The following is an 18,224-nucleotide window of genomic DNA, read 5'->3' on the forward strand; positions in this document are numbered from 1 at the left end:
TCAAGGAAGAAGAGTGTTCTCAGTGACGTCACAGGCTGCAACAGTGAGGGATTTTAACTCTTCAGTTGCTGCTGAAACTGACCTCACTGTCAATCAACCCTACATATGAAGTTAACAGTGTTAATGCGGGCAGAATTACTGATTAAAACTCTTCCAAGACTTTATGAAACAACTCCTCCTGGAGGTAAACAAAAGCAGGGATTCCCTTTTCTGGTTTAGCTAGCTTGGTATTCAAGCTAACGGCTGTCCAAAGAGTTAAAGCCCTTTAGTTTGGTGACCAAGAAACATCTTTCATGATTATTTGCGTTCAGTCCACGTGTTATTTACAATGACAACACTTGCAGGTTTACAGCTGAAAATTCTTGGTAATTTGGGTGTTTAGCTGAATTAAATCATACAATTGTAGACAGAAGCATGTTTGTCCTTTTCAGCTGGTGATTACTGACTGTTTGACCTGTAGCTAGCTAGCTTATTTAAAGCTTTTCCCCTCTAGCTTCTAGCTTTAACGTTCGCAAATAGAGTCGCAAATAACAACAATGGACAAAACTTGAGTTTATTCAATCATTTAGGCTATGATAGAAATGGATCTGCTATTTCCTGGGTGACCGCTAACTGTATATATCAAGGTTTATAGGAAACAGCTTTAAACACTGAAGTTTTCGATCAACATTCAACTTCATAATGCTACGTTTAAGCAGAAAACTCTATTGTTTAAGCTAACGTTAGCCACATGAGTTGGGTGAAAAGCAGCCACAAGAGGAGGCTTTTGGGATCTCCAGCTGACTTTATAATGTTTCTCATCTAACTTTTATGTAAAAAGGGGTCTTGAGATTGAACTTGATGGCTACATATATATCATACCGGCTAACAGACTCAATCTAAAGCTAATAGATCTCAGCTGTGTCAATGTTGAGGTCATGAAATTAGGAGTCGGCGATGTTCTTGTATTGCAGTGCAGCGCGACCAAGTCCTGGTATTAAAATATGGAAAAATGTACTGTGTTTTAATTCAAACACAAACCTTTCAACACTTGTTACGCACAGAAGAGATGATAAATGAGCGTTACATTTATCACATTGTTCTCAACGTTATGATTAATGTAAGTTTCCTGTCAGTCCTTTGACGTACAGGTGACTCAGGTACTTATTAGAACATTTGCCTAACAGCGTGCCTGGCTGACAGAGGAGTTAATATGGTAGTATTAAAGCATGATTAGTTCTCTGATAAACTCTGTGACCCTTTCTGAGTTTTGCTTTTATATAACAAAGAAGAAGGTTGACCAGCATGACCCATTAAAATAATGAAACTGGGAAATCCATAAAAAATCCATAAAACAGGTAAGACGGTATGCTAGAATTATCTGCTCAAAATGGCATAAATAAATTTAGCAATCTGATTTACTTTGATATAAGAAAAGGAGCAACTACAACTCCAAATCTCTGTACATGAAAGCACAAACACAGTAAGATATCAGTCAATATAGGACAATAAGATCAGATAGAAGAATGCAGACTGCAGGAGAGAGAGGAAGGAGAAAGGACTATGAATTTTAAAGAGGAGGAGAGCAGATGGAAAGGAGTTGCCTGGGCGATTCTTGCCTTGTGAAGTGTGTTGGGGAGACGATGAGGCAAATACAGAGGGAGAGATTAAATAAATGGAGGGAGGAGGAGGAGGAGCAGGAGGACCAGGAGGAGGAGGAGGAGGGTGGGAACGGTGTGAACAACAACAAACAAAACAGACGAGCAGAAGCGGACAGATGGGACGGAGCGACACGACAGACGACGCGCGAAACAGACACACACAGTTACAAACACGGACAAATCTGAGGACACATGTGGACGCACGGAGACTCGTAGACAACGCGTGGACACACACGTACAGAAACACAGACGTACAGTAGACACACATACACACACACAGAGGGATTGTAGTGAGACGCTGCCAGTTGCCCAGATGGTGTATTGCTAGTTGTAGTGGCAGCTTCCACACAGGCGCTATTAATAGAAGGAAGTAAAGCCAGAACCAGGCGGCACAATGGAGCCACAAGCCTCCAACTGTTACTTCTGAGGAGATCGACGGGGTTAAACAAGATTAGAGCGAGCCAGGAATCAGCAGCCCCCCCCCCCCGAAAACAGAATCTGCACTCCTTGAACAGAGAGACAAACCTAAACAGCTTTATCCGTCAAATTTTTGATGAAGCAACGCCACAGCTGCACAGATCCAGCTAATTCCTTCTAATGATGTCAATAATAAAGAATTCATGCGAGAAACACCTCGGAGGATCTCAAAATAGACTTTTTTTCTCCAGACGTACGATTAGTGATCGAGCTCCGCGTGATGATACCGTTCCGATCAAGTCACACAAACGAGTTTGAACAACACGCTGAGAAACAGCTGGCTGGTTTATTCTTGCAAATTTCCCGTAATGCTGACTGATGGGCACCATGTATAAGCATTGATGAAGTCTTATATCTACAATTATGTTCATACAGGAGAACAGGTAAATCTGGAAGAACCGCAACAGTTCATTGATTGGTTATCAGATATCAAACGGGGTCAGCTTCTGTAAAATGACTGTTTCCTTTTTCTTTACTCCTCTAAGTCATCCGAGGACGTCATCTTGGGCTTCTGGCGACACTTTGATGTTTTTCAACATCTTCTGACATGTTATAGACCAGGTCTTGGATCTGGGATACAGTGAAGTCATTTTTTAAAAAGAGTTCCACTGAAATCTGAAGGATAAATCTTGTGTCAGTGCCCAAGAATCCATTAGCACGGCGCTCAATACTTTGCGACAGTCCCAGTTTATGCAATATGTGACATAACATTTCTTCAAAGGCTAGATCATTTCCTGAAAACAGCTCACCACTCAAGTTGAGGCCTTTTTTTCAAATCTGTCATCAAGAATAAATGTTGCACACTGTGTCCGATACTTTACTTATTCTATTTGTTGCGAAAATTCACAATACGAGACACGCGAGAAAAACGCCTCGAGCAGTGAAGATGAATTTGTGGTCCTCTTGCTTCTTGAACAAAGACTAAAAAAAATAATACTGGGTCCATCAAATCCTGAAAACAAGACAGGACCACGAGAGTTTCACCTGTGAAATCTGCCCGATTGCTTCGAGGTGTATTTCAAGATGTTAGAGATCCAGTTTGATATACACCACTAGCTTTAATGGAATCATGCACATAAAAAGAAGACCACCAATTTCCGTGGACCAGTTTATCCTGACCTGGAGAGCGGCTGGTAAGTAAGTAGTAAGCGGACAAAATGCAAACCACAAACACATCACATCAGGACACGACGCAAAAATAATAATGAGGGATAAAAGTTTCAGAGGCATAAACAACATGAGGTTGAATTTATTCATAAACATGCTGCACAACTGACTGAAACTTTACTCAAACAGTAGTTAATAGTGAATCTGTTGGGAACTATTTTCAGCGGAGCATTGATACATAATTCGTGTGCTGGTGAGTATTCACAACAGTGTGGAAGGTGTGTGTGGGAGTGAATCTCAAAAATAAAACCCACAGTGCCCACGTTCATCATGATGAAGGAATATGTCACCCAGGGCAACAGCACGGCTCACTGATGTGCTTTGAATAGTTTTGTGGACAAAAGAGGAGCTTCGGCAACTGAACCAATAATTGTTAGTAGCATTAATTCAAAAGGAATAAATCTAAGACTTCTCCTTAGAGCTGATAAAAACCCTTCCTCGGAGTTTAAACCTCCACCTCTCTCCGAACGTCTGTGCGCCTTTATGATGAAAACAGTCTTCAGATGACCTCTGCAGGGAGTCGCTTCTTATCTGCCGTGCCTTCTCTGGAGATGTCGATAACTCACCGTGCCTTAAAATTATATGCTTCGCAGGGGCACCTCGGGACCCGAAAGGGTTGAGAAGCACTCAGATTGATTGTGTCAGTTGCTGAGAGGTTAAAAGAAAAAGTAAGCTAATAAGAGGGCTCGCAGCCAAAGTCCCAGACCTGCAACACTTAAGAGCCATCAGTCTGAAGCGGTTACCACAACAGGCGGCAAATCACAACAAGAGAAGCCGAAGTGGTTTAAAGGAGGGTTCCTACACATCATCTGCTCCATTCAAGACTTCTAGATGTTATTTTATTGTTAGACTTTAAGGTTTTGTTGGTGATAAAATGATGGAAACCAAAAAATCTTTCCTATTGCTTTACCCCAGAATCATTGTATGACTGATAATAATGACAAGTATCCCTGTAGAGGTAATTCAATGAGAGCAGATCTACAATACAGTATATAGACTTAATAATTGGATTTTAAAAGTTATTTTGTGTAGTTTAGTCTCAGGACTCAAAACTAACAAGGCTCCGGGATCAAAGGTCTTTTTGCATAAATATCACTAAGCTAATGATTAACCAAACTCGGTGCTGACTACAATGGAAAGGACGCCGTGAACGCACTATCAACAAGTGACGCAACCTATTTTTTCCAACACTGGGAACAACAAATCTGTGTTGATGTCGATGAAGGAGGAGAGCTAGTTAGCTGTTAACTATTAGATGGTGGGCAGCAAAGTCCTGCGGTGTTGTTTTGGCTAATAGAGCTCAAAGCTAAACACACAGCAGGACTGAAAGTTTGTGTTCAGAGGAACATGAAGCTTTAAACTGTCAACTGCAGTTTAACAAGTATAAATGATACTAAAAAGAAACAACTTGTTTTTGGGAAAGTTTACATTGACTTCGGTGAAACAGTGGAAGAATCATCAACATAATCTGGTAAAGATTAGTTTAATTGCTCGTATCTGTAGAAAACCTGTGTAGGAACCCTGAAAGAAGAGACGAGTCATTGAGGGAAAAACCAGGACTGGGATCAGTTAAATTTTGGCTCATCATGTAATAAAAACCACACTGAAAAGAAACGAATAATCATTTAAAGCCCTGAAGACCAATTCTCCCAAACAGCTTCTCACAATTAGTGATAGAAACATGAAAAAAAAATGACATCTGTCTCAGACACACTTTCAGGATGTTTTCTGTGTTCTTTTCTTGCTAGTGTAAATATGTGTGCAATATGTAAGAATAGAATAACCACTAACTGCTGCCAAAAGTAGCTGCTGTTAGCCAATTAGCTCAGTTAGCAGTGCAGGTAGCAGTCTTGACTGGGAGCTGGTAGCAACTGGAAAGTCTTGGTGTAATTGGTATTATGACATCTATGTACTGTTTTGAAGATACAGTATAAACTACAGTTAGCATGCTAGCCAGCTAACCTGCCCCAAACATCAACACTCCCCCGGTTCTCCCGGTCTAGACAACTAACTGCTCGGCTAATGAGCTAACGGTAGCTACGGTAAGCAGTAGTTAGCGATATGTTGCTCCCTGTTTGTTTTGAATTTGACATGTTGTCAATTCTTACATATTGCACCTTTAAACTATGAGTAAATACTGAATTACTAACATATGTTTTGCTTACTTGGTCCAGATTTTCTACAGTTACAGATAAATACTCGTGATTTGAAAGGTTGTCAGGGGATTTAGTATAAACATCCAGCTGGACCAAAAGTTAACTGATCCCCCAAGACTCTGGGTTGTTGAGCTTGAAGAGTTAGATTTACTGTTTTTTACAGTGTTAAGAGTCTTTATTGTGAGAAGTCAAACAACAGGCGATGCTAAAAAAGCTGCAGACACCCACCCAGCGGCAGGAACAACCACAAGTTGCTGGAACCAGTCAGAGGGTTAGTTAAATGCTACGCTTGCGCTGCCAGCAAAGCCAAAAGGTTTTCAGTTTTTTTAGTCTGGCTCCGTCTGGACAGTCAGACGGAGCGAGCTTTACCGGCTGCAGGTTGTGGGCCGTTGTTACTGGGCGTGGCCTTATTCCCAAACACAGCATCGAAATCTACTGTCATGGCTGGAGCGGTCTGCTGCAGAGGCTGGCTCTCCATTCCTGAGGGATGCAGTTGAATATGAGCGATTAAAAAAACCCTGTGTGGATGTTTAAACTGCACTGCTGGACTAGCTTCATCTCACAAGAACTGTAGATATATACATCAGATTGTGATTCAGCCTGGATGGAAACGCTCTAGTAAGGATTCCACCACCTCTCGCTTAACTAATCCCGTAAGATGAGGAACATGGACATTACAGTCTCCAGCGTACTGCCATTGTTGCTTTGTAACTTGGGTTTTTTCTGTCGAGGCTGTCGGGAATGTCAGGCCGCTTTCAGAAGAGAGTTAAGCCCGTGCACGAGGAAATCCACCGACGCACCTTTTGTTTTTTCGTCTTCATCCACATCCCTGTTGGGGATTAGGGCTTGAAGCCTCAGAGAGCGGTCGTCATTGTCAAGTCCACGAGAAGAAGAATACGCGACAAAATCCACAAGAGAGACGGCACAATACAACGTCTATTAATAAACATGACGTGACTGGTTAAACCAACCTTTCAGGAAACATAACGGTGATTTAAAACGATGATGGAGATTAAACATGGACGATACTAACGGAGGCTGTCTGTTATAATTACTCATTTCTAACGTGACCTACCCAACTAGCACCTCACCCTGAACAGTGGTGGAATGTAACTCAGTACAATTACTAAAGTACTGTGCTTTATACTCCACTACATGGTAAATATTGAACCTGTCTGACAGCTTCAGTTACTAGTTTTCTTTCCTTCCTGTCCAGTGAAAACCATACATCTCCAATTTTGGTGAGACTGAATTACATTTTTTTCTGATAAACTGCCGAATAAAGTGTTCCTTTAGGGTTTGAGAAAACCCATTTCCTGCTTCTTGAGATAAATAACCTTTTTTAAAAACCCTCCTGGAGTAGCTGGAAAATGTGTCGGCTGGAAACAGGAAGGCGTTCTCACAGGACAGCAACGACACTGACATATGATGATTCTGCTCATAACAATACCGTAGATCTGCAAATATACACGATATGATAACAATTTTCATTAACCTAATATAGTATGCTTATCATAACGGCTGGAAACAAGGAGAAACAGCTAGCAATGGCTCGGTCCAAACGTAGCAAAATCCACCTTCAGCACCACTAAAGCTCACAAAAAATCATGTTATTTGTTAAATTCATATGGAAACAAACAATTTGCAATCATACTGGGGGTTGTGTACCAAACCATTTGCATCAAGGCACAGTTACTGACTGGATTCCCTTCCAATTGCCAAAAATATTCTGGTACTGCTGAAAATGATTGTGTTCCATGTCAGCTTTTGTTCTGATCAAATAAACAAAGACATAAACATGTTAATTGTTGAGCATTAGAGATGTTGGTAGGTGAATTCAGACAGAGCGAGGCTAGCTGTTTCCCCCCCTTCCCAGTCTTTGTGCTAAGCTAGGCTAACCGGCTGCTAGCTGTAACTTCACATTCAACAGATATACGAGTTTCCTATCAATCGTCTCATCTAACTCTACTAATAAAAGCACATTTACCAAAACGTCACACTCTACATCTACAGCCTGACTGAAGGCTTCGTCAGTGTTTGCGTCATTGTGTTATTTTAGAGAAGAGCACAGGGGGAAGTTATCTCATCTCCTGTGTCAGAGCCACTGATAGCGCGAGGGGCTGATATCTGAGCTAAGAAGTAGCTCTGGCTCTGAAGTCTGGCCAAACTCTTTATAAAAGGCTTCAGTTTAATCCTCCGTCATAAAGCCTGTAATACTCGGCACTAACTGTGCTTCCAGACGCGTCTTTGTGCTACTTTCTTTTTTTATTTCGAGTCGGGCCGATTTTGAGCTGGAAATGTCAAACTTTTCTCCAGAAATAGACGAGGGGGAGCGAAAGCTAATTTGTGAACGTGTCGTCGCTCGGCTCAGGAAACCCGAGGAAACGCTGCGTTGAATCTCGGCTGACGGTTCCTCCGACTGCTTTATCACCGAGCGTGAACACATGGCTACGGGATTATTATTAGAGAATACTACGAGTGTTTACTATGAAAGCTGTGTCTCTACACACCGGCTGGGTCATGCAACATTAGGTTTTGAAGAAGAGGAGGGGAATGATGGCAGGTGGATGGTTTTACATGAAAAGACAAATGAATGGCTCGACAGATGGATGGGCAGACATATAAATGACCGGCCAGAGGGAAGACATTCTGCTCAGGCGTGAATTTGTGTGTGCGCGTCCCTGCTGTTGCTTTCAGATACGTGTGAATGCAGGTGTGGAGGTGGCGTACCTCCCCAGGCACTGTTGGCGGTGGAGATCGAAGGAGTGCTCTGCACAGCGGGGATGAAGGCCGGCTGAAGATCAAACAGGTCACTGTTCAGATTGGGCACACTGAGGAGCGAAAGAGTGGAGAAGAGGGAGACGGGAGGAAAGAGAGATAATGAGAGAGGAAAGAGATCAGAAGTGAGAGCGAGAGGAAAGGAAAAAAACGTGGGAGAGAAAGAGAAGAAAGGGTAAATAAGAGAGGCATAAAAAGACAGATGAGATAGATTCTTAATAATTAATAAATGGCACATAAATAGCTAAAAGTCGCCGGTAAAAATGTTCGTTGTCACAGATAAAGATTAATCCTCGCTCTCTGAGCAGCTGTAAAAACTTCCACTGTGCAATAAAACAGTTTGGAGCGGTAAATTCACAGTGTGCAACAGTGTGCACATGTCGAGGATAAATTCTGTGCAGATTATCAAGAATAAATAGTCTGACTCTATTAGAGCTGGAATCAGCCGGGGGACGTTACACAAACATTTGTTTTGTTGGAGAAAAAAAAACAGCCTGCGGTGGTTTAAAGTGCAAACTGACTTTGTGTAAAGTAAATCTAAAAGGCGATGGGCTGCTGATTAAGACGATTCTACTTCAAGAGCTGTTATCTTCACCACGCTGGAAATAAGCATCGCCACTTTATTGTGTTTTATCGTCGACATATTTAAAGGAGCACTCCGTCGTTTTGGGGAAACTTTAATCAGAAGAGAAGGATCTTCATGCCTACAGAAATAAACTCTCATGACTGAATAACTTGAAGAAACAAACCTTAAAGGACAACACACGTCTTTTCTTTGTTTGGGTGGCGGACCCTGCCACCATTCTAGCTTCAAACTGTGTTCTGGGACCTTATTTTCCTCTGAGAACAGCTCGTTTATTAACTTACGGAAAAAATTGATATTTATGAGTTTGTATTATTACCTCACTGATGTTGTAAATATTACATATTGCCCCTTTTAAAATGCATAATCCTGAAGGATTTCATGATATCCAATCCCATATTTGATAATCAATGTGTAAATCCGGCAACGTGCAAATATATTACGGGTTATGTACCAAACACTCTCTTGGCGAGGCGCAGTAACACCCCTGCTGGTTGACTAGCAACTGCTCAGCGCCAAGAAATAGTCCAGAATGACTGCGAATTGGTGTTATGATAATACTGATAATTGCTTGTCTTAATGTTAACACCTCTTACACTTTTTCACAGCTTTCCCAATGCTGCCAATTCATGTTAAATGCAAGTAAACGCTCTGTGGCTTTTGTGGTGGAATCAGTCAAAAGAAATGCAATGCATGCGTCACCGCAGTTACAAGACGATTAATCTTTCATCATAAATGCATCTGCAAAACAAAAAACAGCATAATTTTCAGCATTTAAAAAAAAATAAAAATCAGGATTCAGTTTTTAGTATTTCTGGGAGTGTAGAAGAGAACAGAGAAGAAGGAACAACCAGGGCGAGCTGTTCATGAGCTGCAAATCTCTAAATATTCACAGAGCAAGCGAGAGAGCATATCTCAGTTATTCATGGCATGATGACAAAGGCTGGTTGATGAACTATATAAATAAATATGGCTGCACTGTTGACAGATAAACCAGTTAGCCTGTTTCATTTCTGAAGTTCTCAGGTATCACAAAATATCTGTGCTCATTAATCAATATCTCGTCCAAACATCGAACTGTGTGTCGACTCGAGTGGAATGTTTGTGCTGACTGGTGTGTTTGCGTGTGCCCACCTGTTGGCGGACAGCGTGGAGGTGAACAACTCCGGGGTGTGTGTGATGTGGTTGTTGTTGGCGCTGCCTATCGACTGGCTGCTGGGGGAGGCAGAGGGCGGAGTCTGCATGCTGATCTCCTTCAGGCGCTGGTCCTGCAAGACACACACACACACACACACAAAGCATGTAAAACACCACAACGTGATCAGGAAGACGATGGTTAAACAGTCATTTCCCGCTGGAAATGAATAAGCAGTTTGTTTCCAGTCAACTCAAATCCCTGGAAAATGACTGTACACGCTTTAAGGTGTGCACAAAGACAAATATGTATAAATATCCTCTCACTGAGCTAACACCCAAACTTCTTGTGTTAGGAGCCCTTCTGTCCTCTTTTGGAGATCCCTGTCAAGCATCTCATCACGATGGTGCCAAATGTCGAGTCATTATAAGTAAAAAACACAAAGGCAGAAGTTTAAAATCTGTGCACTTTGGTGATACTCAGATAGTTACTGGCTTTCGATTAAGGACTATAAACCAGGCCTGCATCCAACTGCATTTTCCAAAGTCAGTTTATTGCTTGGTTTTGCCTGCCAAAAGTTGCCTGGTGGTGTGGGATTCAGCATACACAATATAATGACAGACGATTAGTTTAAAGTGCTTTAAAGCTAATTATATTGCTCTTGAGAGACTCAAAAAAACCAAAAACTCTCCAGCGCTGTTTTGTTGTGATGCTAATAACCTCTCGAACAGCGTCTGACTCCGTCCTGCTGAGACTCAGGTGCGGCTGAAACGCAGACAGATATACAAACATCAGCAAAGTGAAATTAAGTCGAGAGCAAACCAACAATCGGTTTGGATTTTCTTCCCGAAGTCAACAAATGAGACGCCTGGTGAGACGGAGCCTTAAAAACACTTTCATTTAAGAGCTCAGAGACAGCAAGCCGGCATCAAACAACTACTGTCACGTCACCTAACATCGCCGCTGTCTGGACCAAAATACAGCACTTGAACGCACCGCAAGAACTAAGCAGATGACAAACTAGCTTGTTCGTTCTGCGTCTGAGTGAGAGGAAATAACTCCTCATCACCGAGTAGAAACCAGAAGACTCAGGACTGCGGATATGCAAACCGTTTTTAAGATAAATCAGCATTTGCCTCACTTGTTCACACCACTCTTGCTAATACAGCCATTTGTAATCGAGAATATATATTAAATGGCAAGAAGTCGAGGCAAAAAATGAGGAGAAACCGCACTTAACGTGTCAAATAATGCCGTCCTACAGCGACAGGCTCCAGGGTCTTTTCCTTTCTTCTGCAGTTTCTCTTCACATGCTCCGATTCGCTTGGCTGAACAGCCAATCAGAGTGATTTCTCTCACAGAAGGACTTGCACCCATGGACGTATCGAGATATCCTGACACAGTGTTAAAGATGGTGCCTTGTTTATTTCTATGAAAGCTGCTCAGTGGGGCTTGAAGCCACAAAGAGCTCGACTTCCCCGGTATGAAAATAACCGGATCCTCTGTGCTGTGGGTCCCACAGAGCGTGACCACAAGAGACTTCTGGCTAACTTCCGATGTACCGCCCGGCTAACTTGAACTTCTAGACATTGCAAATGTTTCCGGAATTAATGGATCAAACTCCGATCTGACAAACTAGACTCAGACGGTGTCATTATCCACATTTACTTCTTAATGACACGATAAAGTAAAAACTTTGTTTAACCAAACACGCCTCAGACTTCTCTCACGCAGTAAAATCCACAACACAGCACATCCACCAGAAGTTATTCCACCTGCTGATCCCACTTCTTTGAAGGTGCTCCGACACATTTGCAGGTTTCTTTAAAAAAAAAAAAAAAAAATAATCTCCCTCACTCCTCCAGACTTTCATGTCTTGCATGAATTTGAAGATTTTGCTCCAGGGTCAGTTTGACGCATGCTGCTAATCTGACTGTGAAACCCTCCTGCTGCTGTGTGACAACACATTTTCACTTTATGTGAAATAACGGCGAGTGGTAACCTAAACAAAATGCATCCACAGCGCTTCTCGGAGCATTTTGTACAACAAACTCAACCTGCCTGCACCGTTTCTCGCCTAAACCCACAAGTGACTACATTAAATTTTATCGCTTTACTGATTGATTTTATCATTCTGGCTGTTTTACTGCTTATACTCCATCTGCTTATATTTCCCGCTGGATCTTATTACTTCAGCTGCTGCTGCAATGACCTAATATCTCCACGGGGATCAATTTGTGTCTTATCATGTGGGAACATGTACTGGGAAACAACAACGGTTTTCTTTTTTGGAATCGGAATATGGACATGGAAAGCAATTTAAAGTACAGACAGAGGTATAGATTCTTAGCTAGGATTTCCTCAGACGGAGCCGCCGCTCACAGTCCCATTTTATTTACACATGGACATTCATTTACCACCTTCAAAGGAATTTGGACTTTGAGCAGATTAATAAACAGACTCTCGTGCTGTACCAGCCGCAGCCGGGCCGACTCCTCTTCATTCGTATTCTGACGGCGTTGCGAGGAACAAATGGGAACTTGCTGTTATTGTTTGGGCGAAGGCCCCAGCTGGACAGTAGCTGAGTGTGTAAGTGTTTTTGTATGTGTGTGTTGAGTCCATATGGACGCCAGACAGCTGGACCGGAGTACTCGGACGACCCCTGCTCACCCCGGCTCCCTCGCTCGGTTTCTTACTCTCTCACGCTCTCGCTCGCTTTATCTCCGCTCTCCCTTCTAACTAAACCCAAAGGTAATCAGTGGACCTTGGCAGGAACAGGGCAGCCAAGGGCACAAAGTAAACAGCGTGCTAAAAATCCAATCAACCGCGCGCGCAATCAAACACGCCGACACACACAGGCAGCACATGCAGCAGCGCCTGTAATCTGCCAGGTTATACACATGCTTCATATATACGCACAGATCGACAAAGCTCGCAGCGGACGCGTACTGCATCTCCTCTGCCAGCGTGTAGGCAAACGTGTGCTCGCTCACACACGCGCACGCTCACACACATATACTCTGAGCCGCTGTGTGTATCGTTTTGTAGCTTCAGTGCTCTTACTCAATTACAGTTTGCTGTAAGGCAGGACTCCCAGGGCTGGAGCAAGAAATGTCAACACATTTTACACTTGACTTTTCTATTGCTCGGCTCGCCACTGAGACTCTCGGCCTTTATCCTCAGCTGGAGTTCAGAACTCACCAAACGGCGAAGCTGCTCGGCAATCTATCAGCAGCCTGATTCCTGCCGCACAGCAAGAGGGGAGCACTTTACATATATATGTAATTTGTTTGTCAGCGCTCAAGTGTTATGTCGCTGGCGCACATTCGGAGTTCATTGTGGCTCGGCTGCTTGTAAATCTAGAGCAATGGCTGCAGTCGCACTTCCTGTGATGTGACTCTTTAGTGCAGATGATCTACGACTCCTTCTCACCTTTTCCTCACGAGAGGGTTTAAAGATATGATATGTAATATTTCCACAATATAATATCTCGCTGTACCCTTGTTACAATACCTCCAAAATGGCTACAATTTAGATAGGAAGAACACAACTAACCTGGAGAGACATCCGACGTTGTATGACAATGACAGAAAGCTGTTTGACTGAGCTAGAAATGTCTTTTGTCTAAAGACTAAATCTAAAATATCTGCTAAAACGAATGCTGCTTTTGGGTAAATCGCCCAAACCACATGTGGAGGAGTTCTGTCCAAGGCCTCCGTCTGCATGTCAGCCAGTCTGAGTTACACCATGTAAAAAAAAAAGAAAAAAATTCTGCAAGTTGAACAAAAGGGCTTCCGAAGAAGAACTGGGTCAGCAGTTTTTCTCTCAGTGGAGGAAAAAGAACAGATCACATGTTAATAACAGCTGGGGCCTGAATCAAAAAGGCACTGCTCATAAATCCCGCTACTTGTAGGACTTTTGTGGCAACTAAGAGCAGCTTGAATCCGAGTGAGAGGGGAGGAAGGGGGGCGACAGCAGTAACTATCAGACTGCTGCTAACTGCTGCTGGCATTTCTGCTGCCACAGCACTCGGTCTGACCCTCGGATTCAGAGGTGAGCTGGTATTAAAGCACAAAATCCGTTACCTTGAGAGCCTGCAGTCTGGCCTGCTCCTCCTCCAGGGCCTGCTGCTTCTCCTTCTCGTCCATGCGGCTGAAGGACATGCCGGTGGAGGAGAGAGACGAGACGGCGCTGGACAGGGTGGACGCTCTGAAAGACACAATTTAAAATGTTTCTTATTCTCGGACCTTCAGCTGAGCGTGGTCGTACATTTCCAGGAAAACCTGATAATAGGCAGGAAATGAAGATGTCCACCTGGTGTCTGCATTCAGTTCCTTGATCTTCTTGCCCTCCAGAGAGGCCAGGTGCTGCTCCAGAGCCTCCAGGAGGCTGCTGGGGGCCTGAAAGAAATTTAGCGTTTTGAAAAAAAAAATAAAAAAATGTTTTCTCACTTTCTGATGTGCCCATATGAACATAAAAAGGCCCGCCCACACATCCAGCAGCACACACAAACAGCACCCAGAGTTAGTTGGTCTCACAGGAAGGTAACAGAGTGCATCAGGCTCCAAGAATAGCCATGGCAACATGCAGCAAGCTCTCACACTGTTAGCAGGAGACTCAAAGGAGAGAGAGCGAACAAAGGAGGAGGCTGCAGAACAAAGAGCGAAGGGAAAAAGGTGGAGAGCGGAGGAGAGGTCGCGCCACTTCTGCTCCTGACTTCACATGAGCAGAGGGCGATGATTTCTGTGTCTACGCTTTTATATTTTCCCCCCTTTCGCAGTGTTTCGTCTCTTTGTCTTCCTTATCTCGCGGTGTCCCTCGCACCACGAGGTCCTTGTCATGCCCGCACAATGAGCTCGGGGACGAACTCCGACTTGTCAGGAGTTTAACCAGCGCATTCCTCGTGGGGATGGAGATTAAACTCTAATCTTTCTTACCTTTCCTTTAATTACTTTGTGAAGCCAAGAGTCTTTCAAGGGGCACCGCTTAGTTTTGGAGAAGAATTCAAACTCAGAAATGTTGTATTTTCAGTATTACTGCGATAATAACCTCAGAAATCATATTTATCTTTTCCATAACTGAATAAATACGATTTCTTCTCTTCTTCCCCAAAGCTACGTAGTGCTCCTTTAAATTGCTCTTTCTTCAAAGGTATTATATAGCAGCTGTGTTAAATTTGAGCTCGACTGTTCTTAGCGAGCAGGTTACTTGGGGATTGTTGCTACGCTACCACAGAAAACACAACTCAGCCGCAATTTCTAGTTCAGCTCTGATTGTTTTCGGCGCTGGTGAGGTGCCTCATTAATGCTCGAAAACAAAGTGAAACAAGAGGGCCGAGGCGAGACGGACAGCTGCATTATTAAGAGTATAATCCGAGGTTCTCTACAAGTTAACACGCTGGAGAAGAAAGAGCTCGGCTGTGCTTTGGCTGAGGGGAGACCAGAGGAAATTCTTCCACTGAGAAAATATGACAACGTCATGTCTGTCTCTCCATCCGCAAGAATGCAAAGTGTGCTGTCAGACATGCACACAAACACACACAGAGAGAGACGCACACACACACACACATTTGGGAGTGTTTTGGCTCGTGAGGTCTTTGCGGCTGGCTAGACGGCGGCTTCATGCCAAACTGTTGCCTGGTTGTTAAAGAAACAGCGCAAGAGAAAGAAGCCATCTTTAACTGTCAGCCGATCTGAATGGGTGAAAAGAAGACCTTGTGTGTGCCCAGTCAATATTAGCTCTGACACACACAAACACAAACACACACACACACACGGCTGTGTGTCGCCTGATCTCTTGTGTGAGTGCGCCTCGCTTTCATCTAAAGAATGTTTAGCGATAGCGCTAACTTTGGAAGGCAGCAGAGACAAATGAGAACAGAGAGAATCCCTCCTCTCTGTTTTCTCATGTTTCCTTCTTTTTTTCTTTCCTCCCAGTGATCACACGGTGATGCTCGGGTTATCCACTATTAAAGCACCTCCGCCATGCATGTTGGAGCAATGATTGTCGTGCATGTCAAGTACGAAATAAACAACATCTAAAAAGGAGGAGGGTGGAATTTAGATGAGCGAGTCAAAACCCGGCGCAGGGATTCTTTCATGCAGATGAAGACGGAGGGGCGGAGGGGTGAAACCTCATTTTCTATTCATGAGGTTTCATGGCCTTTTGCTTGTCGTGCCAGAGCTGTGTGTGTGTGTGTGTCTGTCTGTGTACGTGTGTGTGTGTGTGCAGCTCAGTGTGTGCGTGCGAGCTACAAGCAATCCACCTGAGGCCATCACACACATATTGTACTCAGTCAACAGCATATCGCTCCACGCTGGGAAGGAGAAACAAGAGCATGCCTGTGTGTAGGAGGTGTCAGTGTATGGCTGCGCACACACACACACACACACACACGAGCATATACGGTATGATGTTCATGCAGGTTGGAGGGGGGTAAGCAGTACAGTATGCAACCCACCACCTACAATGTAAGATCCTTTTGTTTTCTGCGACAGACGAGGGAGAAGAGAAACATCTATTTAACGACCACAGCCAGTTTTCACTATGAGCTCAACACCCACACAGTCAATCCACACGCTGTTAACTCCCAGCTCTACACTCTGTAATCATTTTGGAGTAATCCGGTGCACATCCACCGAGGATGTAAAAAGGTTACAGTCGTGTCTGTGTGTGTGTGTGCGGGGCTTTTTGTAAAGCGTCACCGAAGCAGAAAATGAAATGCATCGATATTTAAATAAACTGTAGTCGGATTAAAGCTGCAACTAATGATTACCGTCATTACTGAAAAATCAGTTTGTTATCTGTAGGTGTTCCCAATACTGATAACTGATCACGTGGCGGACCCTGCCACCTTTCTATCTTCAAGCAGTGTTCTTTGGACCTTGTTTTCCTCCCAAGAACAGCTTGTTTATTCACTTATGGAAAGATAATGCGTTTGTATAATTACCTTATTATTATTATTGAAAATATTAAAATTCACAGTCTGTATTTCTTCTCCAAAACTACGTAGTGCCCCTTTAAGGTCATTTTGAAATCTAAACTGCCAAAAACATTCTCTGGTTCCATGTTCTCAGTTGGAACAATTTGAACACAAACTTCTCTCCGTTTTGTATCTTTGTAAATTGAAGGCTGAGGGCTTTCGGAGAGATTTCTGAAACTATTAATAGATTATTACGCAAAATAATCGGCAGATTATACGAATATGAAAATAATCATTAGTTGCAGCTTCATTGTTAATACATTTACTGCTCTTTTCCATTAAATAATCCATTAATCCTCTAATTCATTTCAACACTAACCCTGATATTCGTGAAGTATTTTTACTATTCCCTTTTTTTATCCAGAAACTACGATATTAAAGGAGATTAAACGAGAAGATCACATCGACACATGACAGTTAAAAGTTAAGCTGAATTTTTGGTCCAAATTCAAACACAAAATCTGTCAGTTTTTCAGCCTGATGTGTAACTTGATCCTAACCAGTCCTCCCACGATCAATGAAGACCACGCTTGAAGGGAATCCTCTGAATTCACGATGAGACAAAAAGGCAAGTTCAACCTTGGAAGATTAAAAGGGAAAATCATGAGATCTATTCCCCCGTCTTGTTTATAAGCCCTTTGTTGTTGCGATATTTCTGCAGATGAAGGTCTGAGCTCATTGTTCGCAGCTGCTCGGAGGTTTTTCTAGTCCACGTGACGAGACCGGCAGCGGGCCTGCTGATGGCTGATGGCTGATGGCGCAGTGTTTAACGAGGCCAACTTAACACACACCTCAGCCCTGTTGTTGGATCTATAACGAGCATTTAGAAGTGAAAGACAAAGCAGGAAATCAATCAAACCAGAGGGAGAGTTGCCTCGACTAGAGATTCAGGTTAGACGAGATGGGTGTTTGAAATAAAAATGAGTGGGTGGAGAGTGACGGAGAGGGAGTGAGTGAAGGGGGAGGTAGAGGTATATGTCGGGGTGAGATAAGGTTGAGGGAGCAATGAAACCACACGTAGTGCTGAAGGAAAGCCAGAAACAAAGGGGAGAAGGTCGGAGAGGAGGCAAGAACAGGGAGTGAGAATCGTCAAGAAGAGGAAGTGGAAGGTGAGATGTACACTGACCTGTGAGAGATCTGGGATGTCACCCTGATCTATTCCAACTTGCTGTCGTCAAAAAACAAGCAAATCAACAAAATAAAAAGGGGGAGAAAGGTAGGTGGGATAAAATGGAGGAGAGAAAATAAAGAGAAGAGGAGGATCCATTTGAAAAGAAAGAAAATAAATAAATAAATAAAAGAAGAT

At 43.2% G+C, this 18,224-nt stretch overlaps 1 protein-coding gene across 10 annotated transcripts in view; it reads right to left on the reverse strand.

Annotated features, from left to right (window-relative positions):
• LOC115589916 (phosphatidylinositol-binding clathrin assembly protein) overlaps nt 1-18,224 on the reverse strand; it is an 89,074-nt gene that overhangs the window by 19,878 nt on the left and 50,972 nt on the right. For 5 of the 10 annotated variants that reach the window (XM_030431074.1, XM_030431078.1, XM_030431076.1 and 2 more), the window contains exons 8-14: nt 18,045-18,086; nt 16,404-16,424; nt 14,251-14,336; nt 14,022-14,145; nt 9,936-10,069; nt 8,171-8,271; nt 5,810-5,920 (exon numbers count right to left, since the gene is read on the reverse strand). In XM_030431074.1, the coding sequence (XP_030286934.1) occupies nt 5,810-5,920; nt 8,171-8,271; nt 9,936-10,069; nt 14,022-14,145; nt 14,251-14,336; nt 16,404-16,424; nt 18,045-18,086 (619 nt within the window). The remainder of the gene's footprint in view (nt 1-5,809; nt 5,921-8,170; nt 8,272-9,935; nt 10,070-14,021; nt 14,146-14,250; nt 14,337-16,403; nt 16,425-18,044; nt 18,087-18,224) is intronic. The other 5 variants (XM_030431079.1, XM_030431075.1, XM_030431080.1 and 2 more) reach the window with 4 other exon arrangements.

The sequence above is a fragment of the Sparus aurata genome, chromosome 10, assembly GCF_900880675.1.
Source record: "Sparus aurata chromosome 10, fSpaAur1.1, whole genome shotgun sequence".
Classification (NCBI taxonomy): Eukaryota; Metazoa; Chordata; class Actinopteri; order Spariformes; family Sparidae; genus Sparus; species Sparus aurata.